The 13271-nt window shown below is 39.9% G+C and overlaps 1 protein-coding gene and 1 long non-coding RNA gene across 2 annotated transcripts in view; one reads left to right on the top strand and one right to left on the bottom strand.

Annotated features, from left to right (window-relative positions):
- Positions 1-8902, top strand: part of LOC124296570 — a 30003-nt gene extending 21101 nt beyond the window's left edge. The window contains exons 2-3 of the long non-coding RNA XR_006906391.1: positions 7977-8181; positions 8627-8902. This is a non-coding gene — a long non-coding RNA (uncharacterized LOC124296570). The remainder of the gene's footprint in view (positions 1-7976; positions 8182-8626) is intronic.
- LOC107217106 (terminal nucleotidyltransferase 5C) overlaps positions 1-10462 on the bottom strand; it is a 74505-nt gene extending 64043 nt beyond the window's left edge. Inside the window, exon 1 of the mRNA XM_046746410.1 lies at positions 9704-10462. Within this exon, the coding sequence (XP_046602366.1) occupies positions 9704-9976 (273 nt within the window). The 5' untranslated portion in view covers positions 9977-10462. The remainder of the gene's footprint in view (positions 1-9703) is intronic.
- Between the last annotated feature and the right edge of the window lie 2809 nt (positions 10463-13271).

The raw sequence follows: 13271 nt of genomic DNA, 5'->3' as shown, positions 1-13271 counted from the left end.
GCGAACGATGATTACATTTCGTAAACGCAACGAGCAACGGTCACTCCATCTTTTTAAAATCAAATGACGATTGTTTGTAAAGAAAAAGAAAAAACAAAAAACCTCAGCCATATTCGTATCGGTAAACAAATCCATCTACATGAGAAGGCTTATTCGATCAAAATACTAAACATAGTACGCGTACGTGTGCATATTATAACAGGTATTTTCAACCAATCGTTCGAATTGATTATTTGTTACATTTTTTACTCGCGCGAGTAATGGCCGCTTTAATTGCATCGAATTTTTTTTCCTCTTTCATCTCTTAGCGGTGAATAAAAAAAGGGGCAAATTTTTCATCGCGAGACGTTATTTCAGTTGTTCACTTTTATTTTTCTCCTTCTTCTTATCATTATTACACTTTTCGATGCACGCACGTTACGTACACAGCGTTATAACTTTGTAATTCGTTATACATTTATTTTCATCCAAGGCAAGATAAGATAAGAAAATTTCGTAACTGTATAATTTATGTACACAACCACATGTGAAAATATGTGTGAAAGCAAAAGGTTGTTTCACGTTGCGAAAGAATAGCGCAAGTCAGTCTCCGCAGGCTAACTTGATCGACGATCGGATCAATATCGATCTCGCATGATATTATTAAATCATACTATATGCAACAATAACACACCGTCGTACGTTTAATATCTTAAACCGAAGATTGAAGAAGAAATGTCGCGATTGCCAAGGAGAATGAAAAAAGTTCAATCTAGGCGGATCGAATTTTCTTCTCCGTTGGGTCGGCACGAATCCTACCGTCGAACACATTTATCATTGATTGGCTAAACGTAGATCGTGGGTGAAAATGAAAATTGTATATCGAATCTTTCAGCCGCGACAAAGAAAGAAGGAAAGGCTGTCCTTTCGCATGTTTGTTCCGTGGTTGGAAAAGTGGGGTGAAAAATTAATTTTGCAAAATTTTCGACAGGTTTTTTCCCCGCCTTTCTCTTGTTTATCAAAGTCCAAGCGTTTCTATTCCGATCCGAACACTCCGAAACGGCAATTCTCCCGTGATCGGTTCGGTTTGGGTTTGGTTGCAGGCTAGTTGGGCGAGTGTTGGCCTTGCCGGTTTAACGATCATTGGCCATTGGTTTTCCCCCGTGTGCGCAGCAGGACAGACTGCATATCCTACACGGTATACCGACACAGAGAGGACCCATACACGTTTAAAAGTGTCAGCAGAGGTGTTCTTGTTACACGCACGAAATATCAAGGCCTTTCCTTTCTACGGCTCTCTTGTAAACCTGCGCCGACAATGAGTAAATATACGAGTTACACGAGAGGCGGGAGTTGCCACGTTAGCCGAGAAATGGAGATGATCGGAAGGAAGATTGAAAAAATAAGAAGAAACAAGAGAGAAACATGTCGATGATCTACGATTGATTTTTTTCTTCGAAAAGAAAGACTTCGGTCTTAGTTTTACGTTGACAAAGCAGAAAAGAAGATGAATAGAGTAGCTATGTTGGAGAATACTTCGAATCGGCACAAGTGTACGAATATCGCAATGAAAATGTACAAAATAAAGATTTACAATAAAGCGAGGGCAATAAAGAAGGAGAGAGAGAGAGAGAGAGGGAGTTAAATAAAGCAAAAATGAGAATCGAGACGGATTTGGATTGGAAATAATGATAAACTTTGTAGAGATGACCGCTGCGGCAGAGATCGATGCATCGGGCACGTGACATGTTTATATACATATATGTATATACATATAATCATTGCGTGAGTAATTAACGCAAAAAGGGGTTATCTTCGAATTGAGCCGCAAGCGCAAGATGCAGATAGGATGGTATCTGAGAACTGACCGCACCGTGCACAAATTTTTTCGATTATTTTTACATATTTATTGGTACGACGATTGTTCGGATAAAGAATGAACGAAGCAAAAAATAAAAAAAAAAAAAAAAAAAAAAAAAAAATAAAAATATCAAACCGACCCGCAGATTCCAATTCTCCCTGCACCGTTGAAAACGAAAAAGAATACAGCAAATCTGCGATACTATGTATAAACGGTATAAATTAACCGTTCCTTATTCGGTTTCTCGTAATAAAGCGGGTTCAATCGTGCGTATAATATTGTAATACTTGCGCAATCGATAAAGATATCTGTATATCTTAAAATGCGAACGATCGATTGATCGTACAATACGTGTGTGTAGGGTAATTTTCGTACATTTTTTCCACACTTTCACGTGTAAGAATTAAGGAAGAAGAACAAAAAAAAAAAAAAAAAAAAAAAACAAAGACACAAACGATAAAGAAAAAAGATAGTCGCAGAAAGCAAAAGTCGCGGATTGATTTACCGTTGGTTTTATTCGCAATCAGCTGTAACCACACGTAAGCAGTTTGTCTATAATGCAACTTTGCAAAGTCACGAAGGTTGTCAAGTCACGTAGCTTCGCACGTTGTACAGGTGGTTCAATTTTAATTTACTATCTGCCACGTCTAATTAGAAGATCGAGCGATCGATTGTCCAAGCGTGTAAAACGATGAAAATTGTATATTAGAATATTGTACACTGCGTAATATACGCGTATTTTTTTTTTTTTTTTGTCGAAACTCTCATTCAACGTCTGAATTTTTGTCTCACACTTCTCTGCTGTATAATTATTCGGTGCGGCGCAGCGTTAAAATGACAATTATTGTCATTATACAGTCTCATTCGCAATCCATATCAACACTGCGGGCACGCTCCGATGATATTCACGATCCGGTTTTTTCTCACATCGTTTAACCGAATAAGAAAAAAGAATCGCCGAGGAATTGTTGTTTTTTTACTTTTTCTTTTTTTTTTTTATTCCATTTTTCAGGAGTAGCTCAAACTCCGTGACGTTCTGTCGTTTGTAAATTATTTTCCTCCAGGCACAGCTTCTCGACCTTGTCGACAAAAAATCCGTTCGTTATTTACACGTAATATAGTATATAATATAATAGCTGAAGAATAAAAATTTCAACGCACTCTTGCCTCTCTCTCTCTCTCTCTCACACAGCTTTCAACGTTACACATAAATTTATCTATAAGCATAACGCAATCAAGTATATTATTATACATGTAGACCTCGCGCATATCAAACACGTACCGAAGGCTTGATCAAGTAGGTATATAATCACAAATCGTGAAAATCGTAAAGAACTTACGTAACGTTTGGCCGTTCCAACATATCAGAGTTTAAGAAAAAGAAAAAAAATCATCTTATCGCATTTACAATCAGCGTGCTGGATTATAGATATTTATTGATCAAATAATTACTTGTCATTTAATGCGTTGAATATCCCAAAGTATTATGTCAGCGATCAAGGAAGGAGAAAAAAGAAAAAGGAATGAACGAATGAATGAAAAAAACGATGCAGTGCCGATAATTTGTTGAAAAACGATTAAAAACCGGTGACAAAGAGGATAAAAAAAAAAAAAAAAAACAAGAACAGCGCACAGGCGAACAGTTTAAACAAGGAATGCGTCGTCGATTTTAATCCAGTCGCGTCCCTGACCAATCTAGTGCCCCACGCCTCGGGGGCCCAAAAATTTCACCGACCCATTAATCCGCAGATTATCTTGGTACAAATTGTTGCGAAATTTATCTATCAAGTACAGGCGCATGGAAATGACAAAGCGCAATATGCGTGGGTAGCTAACTATTTTATCTAACTAAGAAATTTCCAAGAATGAAATATTAGACCCGTAATTATCTAATGTAAAATATGAGCACAAGTCGACGTTATTATTTTATTTTTCATTACGTTCGGCGAATTATTAGATCGTTAACCGAACCTCGTGGAATGTGTGATATAATATAATAAAAAGTATATTATGTGGGTGTGTGTATGAAGTAGCGTCGGCTATAATTAACCGAGTTAAAATTCATTTAATCAACTTATCTCCAGCTTGACCCATCGACAAACTCCGAGCAAACAAATACTTCAAATACGATATGTTTCGCTTTACATCATACACTCCACGTCGCGGTTTGACGATATTGTCTTAGGTAGAGGCATATTTAACGTTTTTTTACTCTTTATAATATATTAAGAGGCATGAAAAAAATATACGAAAAGAATAATTAATCGTGTAAAAATAAATCGAAATTAACTGCAAAGGAATTTGAAGTTTTAATGATTTAGATTTTAAATGTCGTGCGGTAATAATCGATCCACGCTCACGAAAAGTTATACGACTGTATTGAGGAAATAGACAAGAAAATTCTTGTAAAAGATACTAAACATCGTTATCATTCTTCTATAAATTCTCGCGATGTATAAAATCGTTGAATAAATTATGTCTAGTGTTAAAAGCCAACGTTCTCTGTTTATTTATTAGTTTGTTTTTCGATCATTCATTCATTTAACGTTAAAGAAATAATTGTAGGCAGATATACTTGTTCAAAGGCTATTAGCACCCACGATATTTTATCTCTGGTCTCTGTCTTACAATTTTTTCTTCGCGTTACCTTTTTTCTTTTTCTTTTTCAATTTGCTTAGGTATAACGGACGTATGCAATCTATACAGCGAATTCTCGCACGCAGCATTGGGAAGACATGACCGCGGATGATGAAAATCGCGCGCTTCCGCGTGACCTTTTCCTCGATTAATATTAGATTAGCATCGGCTTGACGGTGTAATGCGTCACTGTCGCACAAATTCCTGCATACCTACACACAACTACATACGTGATACGTAACGTCGCTAATATATATATTATATATGTATACATGTGCCCACCATACGCAGTAATAATTTCGGCTAGTTTCATTACGTCATCGCGCTGCGCGCGGAAAGATGTGTGAACAGATAACGCGCAAGGTTTGTGCGAAAACGAAAGGAAAGGCGGAGAAGAGAATAAAAAAAAATTTCGCACGCAAGGTAGAGAGAAAGGGAAAGAAGCAAAAAACTGGTGTGGATTGAAACGAGCAAAATAAAAAAAAAAAAAGGTAAAAACTACGCTACACCCTTTTCAATGGTTTTTTTTTTTTGTTTTTTTTTTGTTTTTGCAACACAAAGAACAGGAAGAATCAAATTGTGTTCCGCTTGTTACAACGATGATAAAATTAAACGAGTACGGAAACTGTTTCCTCTTCCTAAAACGTAAACAAGTGCGAATAATTTTAATAAACTTTATTCCACGGCGTGTATTAATATCGTCGAAAAAATATTATAGCCATGTATTTTTATTTTCATATCTCACAATTACGTATATACGGAAAAAATTGTTGTCCATTTGTTATGTTTCCCAATCGCGCAGCCTTTCAACGTCTAATAAAGACGTTTTCCACGGCAGCTGCCTGCGGAGATAGGACGGAGGGATTGAAGGGGAAAAACGTTTCGCGACACCATATCGAGGGTAATTAGTTCAGACCCGCGTGGAATGTGGAGGATTCTTTTTCTTTTTCCACCTCTTTTCTCTTTTCTCGTGGATTTTCTTCTCGTCGTATCAAAGAGGACAGATGCAAGCACGCGCGCGCACATATGGGACATTCCGCGTCAAATCAACGGATCGTTCGGCCTGACCCCCTTGAGATTCTGATTTCCAGTGGATTTTTTCGATCGTTTCGGACAAAAACGATACCTCCGAGTTTTCGAATTTTTTACACCATTTTTTAGAAGTGTGGCGACCTCGCGAAGATGAACATTTTTTTAAATCGACGAAACGTTTTTTTATTAAATCAGAGACCAGAAAATACATTTTTTTGTCACGATTCAAAATTGGGATGAGAATGATACATTTTTTTTTTATTTTTTTTTTACTCAAATTCATGTTAAACGGTGATTTCTTGTAGTAAAAAATTAAGCGAAAAGAAGCTTCGTCTTGATGAAAATTGATTTTCCTTTTCGTTCAAAAGTAAAACGAAGAAAACGACGCTCAATTCGAAGAAATCTGTTATTTAGTTTCTATTATTTTGTTTCGAACCAAGTATCGTGACCTTCGTTCTACTCGTGAAACAAAAAGAAAGTCGAATTTTATTCTATTTTTCACTCCGAGGAATCTTCATTAAAAATGAATTCTAAGAAACGATGTGGGATGCGTGTGGAAGTAAAGTTTTTCAAATTGAAAAATACTGCAGCCATGTAATACAGTTGGCGAATCCAGAAGCGATGATCAGAGTAGAGAGAAGAGACAGTGCGATTTGGTGAAAATTAGAGAGAAATGAATGAAAGACGTATTTCGATCTGACGATGTATCGCAAACGATCCGTTGCCGGAAAATCAAAATCCAACTACGAACAAAGAAAGCGGAAAAGTAATACCGAAAGTGGGTCAAAAAATGTCGGTACAATAAAGTCTGGAATGCGTTTTGTCGATGATTTTGACAGCTTTCCAGGATTTTCCAAAGCTCTGCTTTAGGCGCACTCGATTCGTATCCCGGATTTTAGGTGGATTGGTGTAAAATATAATATCATACTAGACTCGAGTGATTACAGAAGCCTGCGGCCGATAATTATCCTACGATAACGAAGCGTGATGTACGTCAGATGAAATTCTTTTAATTTACACATTCTATTCATCGTCTGTGGTATAAACTTATTTCAAGGAATTCCATGCGCAAGTGACGACGTTTTTGCAATAATTGCGATCGGGTTTTCGTCCTCTGTTATTGAACTGGCTTTTATAATTAGCTTCTTAAATTTGTTCGTGATTTTTTGCCTCGAGAAGTGCGACAGGGATAAAACGGTGAAACAAAGTATATTTAAGTATTCAGGTGAAAATAATTTATCCGTGAAACTTGGAACACGTTGGGTTGTTCAAATATTTGACAAAATCTTCAACACATATGACGAAGCTGCTGCCGGTGCTGATGGCCTTGAAAGGAAAGAAGTGAGAGGGAAAGAGAGAGAGAGAGAGAGACAAAGAGAAAGAGAGAGAGAGAGAGAAAAAAGAACGAGGTGCGGAGACGATGTCGTTCGGATTCCAAATTTAACCGACGCGACGTTCACCACGAAGAATTGAGACCAAAAATAAATGCGAGTTAACAAATAATATATGACAAAGATAGCGGTTTGGTAACAGCTGCTGTACTGGAATTATTTAATTATTGAAATTTTAATCCCTCACGTATAATTATCGGATTATTTTTTTTTTTGTCATTTATTTATTTATTCTTATTTCCGCAGCTGCGTTTCTCGCACCGATTCAAAAGAAAGCAGCTGTACGTAATTTGCCTTGAACTTTGCACAGTTAAAATAGATAATTCGGTAACGCGTACGTGTGTAACAATGATAGCGCAACAGGTGGCTAGTGACAAAATGATAGAATAGAAAAGGCGTTCGAAGAGCAACTCAATTATTTTGAGAATCTATACTTAGGCTGCTCGGCTGCATTCCGTCGCCATTGTCAAAGCGCGGAGCTAAAAACGAGGAGGAGGTTTAGCGCGATTCATTCTACGAGTGCCGAGAAACGGTCCAAATTTAAATACCGAATCAAGGCAGAGTGCAGACAGAGAGGGAGAGCCGTGACCTAGAGTCCAAAACTATCCGACACCGTGCGTATATCATAGAAATAAATCGTCGCATATCTGCGTCGATCAAGCGAAACGCGGGTAACCCGACACCTGTTAAAAATTGTATATGTTTTTCTTTTTTTCTTTTTTTTTAAACATTCGGCCCGCCAAATTAGCGACAGCTGCTGTTGATAATGCGCGTACGGTACGCGAAGTGTAAATTATATTACAGGTACATACGTACTGTTGCGAGATACGTCGACGTTTAAAGATGGCTAATATTTACCGAGAACAATAATTATCGCATGTATTTATCTCACGTCCAAGTACATCCGAAACTCCACGTGCCGTATATTATCATTCCTGCAGCATGACGGGAATTCTAGAAGAGTGGGCGAGGGAAATAATGGGGAGAATTTTTAATTGTAGCGAGCTTTTGTGCTCTAGATCAATTTTTTTTCCATTTCTTTTTACCTTTCTTTTTTCTTTTTTTTTATTTTGTAGGGCACGCAACATTTTATACTCGTTGGCAACGCGGCTCGCGGGAGGACGCTAAAAGGTTCGGACACCCTCGCTATCACCGGGTACCGGTAGGTACGTTAATGATTCGCGTCGCTGCAGAACCAACTGGAGTGGATGTAATCGGGAGTAGTCGGTGTCCGATGGGCTGACCTGACGAAAAGAGACGGGGGCAACCTTCGGGATCAAGGTAACAACGTGAAACCGGATAATTCGGAGGTTCATTTTTGCTCCTTTCTCCTATTCTCTTTCCCTTTGAACGATCGCGAGTGTTGAAGTGACTTTGAGGAATAGGCAAGACAGAATCGCCCGCTAAATCTCCGTCACGAAATTCCCCGACTTTTCCAGGTTTCCCAGAGAAAAATCTTACAATTTTCACCGACCAAGTCGAATAGATTGTTTACAGCAAATTGACAAAAATATACACATTTTCCATATCATTTTTTTTTTTTTTTTTTGCTGTGAAAGTACGAACCGTCACCTGGGTCAGAGACCGTCCCATCCAGCCGATGAGCAACGATCGTTTGTGAGGTGATATTTAGGAATATTCAATGTTTGAGAAATAAAAAATATGGTAAACGATTCCCTGACTATTCAAAAATTTCAGAATTCTGTGAAACTTTCTGGGTTTCCAGAATTCCCTGCCCAGTCGAATCGAGGCTGCGAGGCGTGACGTATTTCCTACATCTTAAATCCGACACACCCCGAGAGACACGCGTGACGAGGAGAGGCTATCTATTTGTGCGTGTCGAAGAGGCTAATTTTAGTAGGTATGAGAAGCTAGTTATGTACGGACTGTTGACCACCGATGCGAGAGGAAGCAAGAAGTCATCACGGCCTGACCTCGTACGGATATCAACTTTCGGCTTGCTTGGATACAACGACGAAAACAAACCGAGTGCGAAGGTTGGACTCTGCAGGGAAGAAAGGTGAAAAAACACCGAAAGGAGAATTTGAAAAAAATTGTATCTTCGTCCTTACAGGCACGCTTGTAGGTGAAGACACCGGTACCGTACAACACAATATACCCGAGTAAAAACAAACAAATCGTCGTTGTATGTATACCGCTGACAGTGATATTTTCAAGTGTCGAGAAAAGATGGTGTAAGTACGAGGTCTCGATTGCCAGACTTGAACCGCAAAACGCAAACGTCCATCACTTTTCAGTACCGGAAATAATGACGATACAAATACAAACTCAACCGACACGAAGTCGCAAGCATGGCAACGGTGGCCGTGTCGTTTCCTCGGTCGAAATCGCCAAACAATGATTCATTCCGAAAGCTCTCGCGCCAAGCGTCAGAGTCCGCAGGAACCGCTTTGGCAACATCTCGAGCGTACTTCGAGGGGTTAATAACTCCCGAAATCCGGTGTACACCTTTTCGCGAACCTTGCGAAGTCTCTTGAAATCTTCGAAACCTATGAGATCTCTTGAAATTTGCTGAAATTTACCGAAATCGCGTGTACGTTAAATCCGCGAGTGGAATTTCGTCAAGCCATCGGTTTGAAACGTCGTACAACCGGGGGCAAGAGAATCGCTCGCGGTTGATAAGGGCGTGGGTGTGCACCACTTCCATATTGCGTCGATACAGCTCGTGGCGAACCTCCTTTCCATCTAGCTCGGAGAAGGATCGAAGCGCATGTGCACGTGTTACGTGCGAAGTTGGTTCGGCGAGAACCACGCGGCGGAACGCCGGGTTACATAACCTTACCTGCATCAGCGGCAGGGTCTCGGAGATGAAGAGGTCGGTCTTCCCGGACGACGTTCTCGGTTCCTCTTCGACGAGGTCCTCCTCCACCTTGGCGTGCTGCTCCCGCAGCTTCTCCTTGGAGTTTTTCTGACCGTTCCTCACCCTTCCCCGCCCTGTTCCAGCGGCACCATCTCGATCGTCGTCACGAAGCGTCGCCTTCTCACTTATCGCGCTTATCGTACCTGTCATTATCGTACTGCCGCCGGTCGCAACTGACGAGTACGACTCTGCCATTATGTCAAAATTTTCCCAAACCCCCTTTTTCGCAACGCTCCGGTTACTTTCGACGTCTCGATTTTACCCAAATTCCGTATATTTCCCCTCTCTCTCTCTCTCTGTCTGTCTGTCTCTCCCTATTTTACAAAGCCTCGATTTTTAATATTCAACACTTTCCGCACGTACCGAAACGACGTTTGAAAACGATATTATAAATAAAAGTTTTAAAAATAATAAATGAAAATAAGAAGGACTGTTTTTAAAACGACACGATTGTATAATATAAAATTACGAATTGAATCCGCGACTGCGGTCGCTATGTAACGTACAACGCGGCTGCGGGGCTTTTAAAATGATGCGTCACGGCACTCTCGAGTTCTGCGACTAAGGGTGGCGGCGGGTGGATAACCGGGCAATGGAAATACAGGTGATTCGGTTTGTTCGTCAGCACCGGCACACGCCACACGCACAAGACAGAAGTGGAGCCGCACTGGGACGAGATCAGCACGGAGAGCAGAACCGAAGCCGGGCTAGAAACTCGCGACGTCGCCGATTCGACCGCCAGGCGGCCAGCGTCGCGTCGTCGCTGGGATTCCCTCCCCCTCGCCCCCGGCGACGTCGACTCAACGCCGACGCTACGGAGGCGTCGCGACGCCTTCTTCTTCTTCGGACTTCCGAATGCTGAGGAACCGCGTTTAATCTCGGCGGAAATCGACCCCCTTTCGCGCAGAGTCGTCTTATGTGTCATTGTTAGGGTGTTCGAGGGGAGATAATTGACGATTTTTTACCGTTGCACCGATATAAGGGAGTTCGTTTAGGTCAAAGGAAAGGCTCCGTCGATAGACGGGCGTTCTACGTTGTGCCGATGATCGCGGTTGGTTGAGTTTTTACTTTTATACAGTTTTTTTTTATACTGAGAAAAATTTTATTCGTTACGGTAGCTGGAAAAATTCAGTATAACCGGTATCGTTGAAAAAATTGTTTGAATGTTGTTGGAATTACGAAAAACGAGGTACGCGTAAACATTTTGCGCTATTTTCGATCCGTTTTTGGTAATTGCAACCAAAAATCAGTTTCTGAGGTTTACTCTACTTTTTTGGTTGAACAAGGCTTTGACGTCAATTTATCGCTGCACAAGCGTTAAATTTTCGCAACGGTTGCAATAAAATGTAGTAAGAGTGATCGTAATGAGAAAGAGTAGTAACGGATACCAGACTTTCCGGCAACAGCTACAAAACTAAATTTCATTGTGTACCTAGAACTACATTTTTCGATTGTGGTAAAAAATCAAAATAGTTAAGGAACGAGCGGTAACTTGAACTAATAATTTCTCTCGGTGTAGGCTTATAAAGAATCGTGAGTAGAGTTATTTTTTGTTGCTTACATCAATCGGAATATCACTTTACGTCACGAAGAAGACACACAGTTGTAATATTCTGTCTCAGGTTGATGTTTGAGACGTGGATCTGACGATCTTTTTCATCGTTGATTCAATATAACAGTATAGTTATAATTTAATATGAGCTTTTAATTTAGTAGATTAAGATTCCTGGTTGATGCATCGTTGCGTTATGGATCGTGATATTTGGATCGAATATAAATGTCAGGAAAGAAATAATAATCGAATTGTTACAGTGTTTCTTGAAAAATTCAAAAAAATGTGAAAAAATAGTGAACAATTAAATAAGCGCCATATTCCACATAACGCAGAACGCTCGTTTTTTTACACAATATTTCTTTTGACCGAAGCAAACTGTTCAGGGGTTGTCACCAATTATTTTCTTCCGAAACCCCCTGGTCGTTATAGACGATTTTTCGAAATCTGATCGGTGATCGAGAATGCCAAGCGGTGAACATTTGCAAAGATCAGAAACGTGTAAGGATCGTGATAATGTCGAATACTCAAACACGCGAAAGATTCCTCTCACAGAATTTGACTATTTGCAAATACGAAAACTCAGAGAACTCGCAACGTGGAATAATCCGATTTATCTGCAAAAAGATATTTTTACGGCGTGGATTTTCGTGTTTCTGAAATTTTCCATGTTCCGATTTCTACGTTTTTATTCGACAATCAGCGCGAATTCCTTCCAACAAGAAGCATCACGTCTATCAACTGCCAGATTTCGAAACAAGTATGCAAATGAAATTTTGTTAGCCCTGTAGTTGTACGTACAGGTATCGATCGATTGTTACGGAGTTACGTGCTCATTCGTTGACGCTTCGTCTCGTGCATGTCTAACGAAAAAACAAACGTACGTAAACAGTTACAGAGGTTGTCGAACTGCCCCACGATCGCCTAATATTTTCTTTAATGTCTTCCATTTTCTGTTATTTCTCCGTGTTTCTTTTGTCTCTTCTTATCACTCTCATAATAGCTCGAGCACCGTGTATAAATATTTTAAATAAACGCGTATGCGTGATACCCTGCATAACGTGGGTAACATACAGATTCAGCCGAGAACTATTTGATCGTTATTTAATGAATAAGGTCCTGCACTTAACATACCATAATGCGTGTATAATTCGTGGAATTTCTTATTGGTATTTAATTCACACATTGCAGTCTACCTGTTACATTATACCCAGACAGGCATGCTTGGCTTCTTCTTTCCGTAATTCAATTGACAATTGCGAATGAGACGGAGAAGCAAGACAGCGAAAGTTGCAGTTCAAGTTACGGATCGAACGTATCGCGAATCTAATTCATCTAGTTAACGTTGTCAATTTTAAACCAATACCCGCATCAGCGCTATGCTTAGGTATGTTTGCGTGGAAAGAGTCGCGGTACGAGTTAAACACCGCGAGTGCGGCTGTATTCTCATAGTCAGCTGTACAAACCGTGCGGGATGCGCTTCTCACGGAGTATTTTGCTCTCCTCGTGTTCGTAGGTGTAATATCTCACAGACGCATATTACAAGTATAAACGCCTTTCGCAATATCCACAATGCAGCCGTGCATCACAAGTGGCGTGCAAATATTTAAATAAAAAATATGTGGAAAGAAAAAGAGAAAAAGAAAGAGAAAGAGTAAGATTTTTCTTTTTCATCTCTACTGTTTTTCTTCTCGATAGATAACAAAACTTTCATATTCCATTTCGATAGCGTTCCATGGCTGCGGGCGTGGTACAGAAAATTCCTAAATTACGGCACAGCGTGAATATTATTTATTCCTCGCGTGTATAAAGTAGTTATACGGCTGTGCAAATCGCACGTTACGAATAGCGTAGTACAGACCGGCTAGATATATGCAAAGAGCGATAATCTACGAACTTGGGCAATACCGCGCCTGCTCCGCTTTCCGAATAAAAAAA

This window comes from Neodiprion lecontei, chromosome 1, assembly GCF_021901455.1.
Source record: "Neodiprion lecontei isolate iyNeoLeco1 chromosome 1, iyNeoLeco1.1, whole genome shotgun sequence".
Lineage (NCBI taxonomy): Eukaryota > Metazoa > Arthropoda > Insecta > Hymenoptera > Diprionidae > Neodiprion > Neodiprion lecontei.
This window is presented reverse-complemented; position numbering and strand designations above follow the sequence as displayed.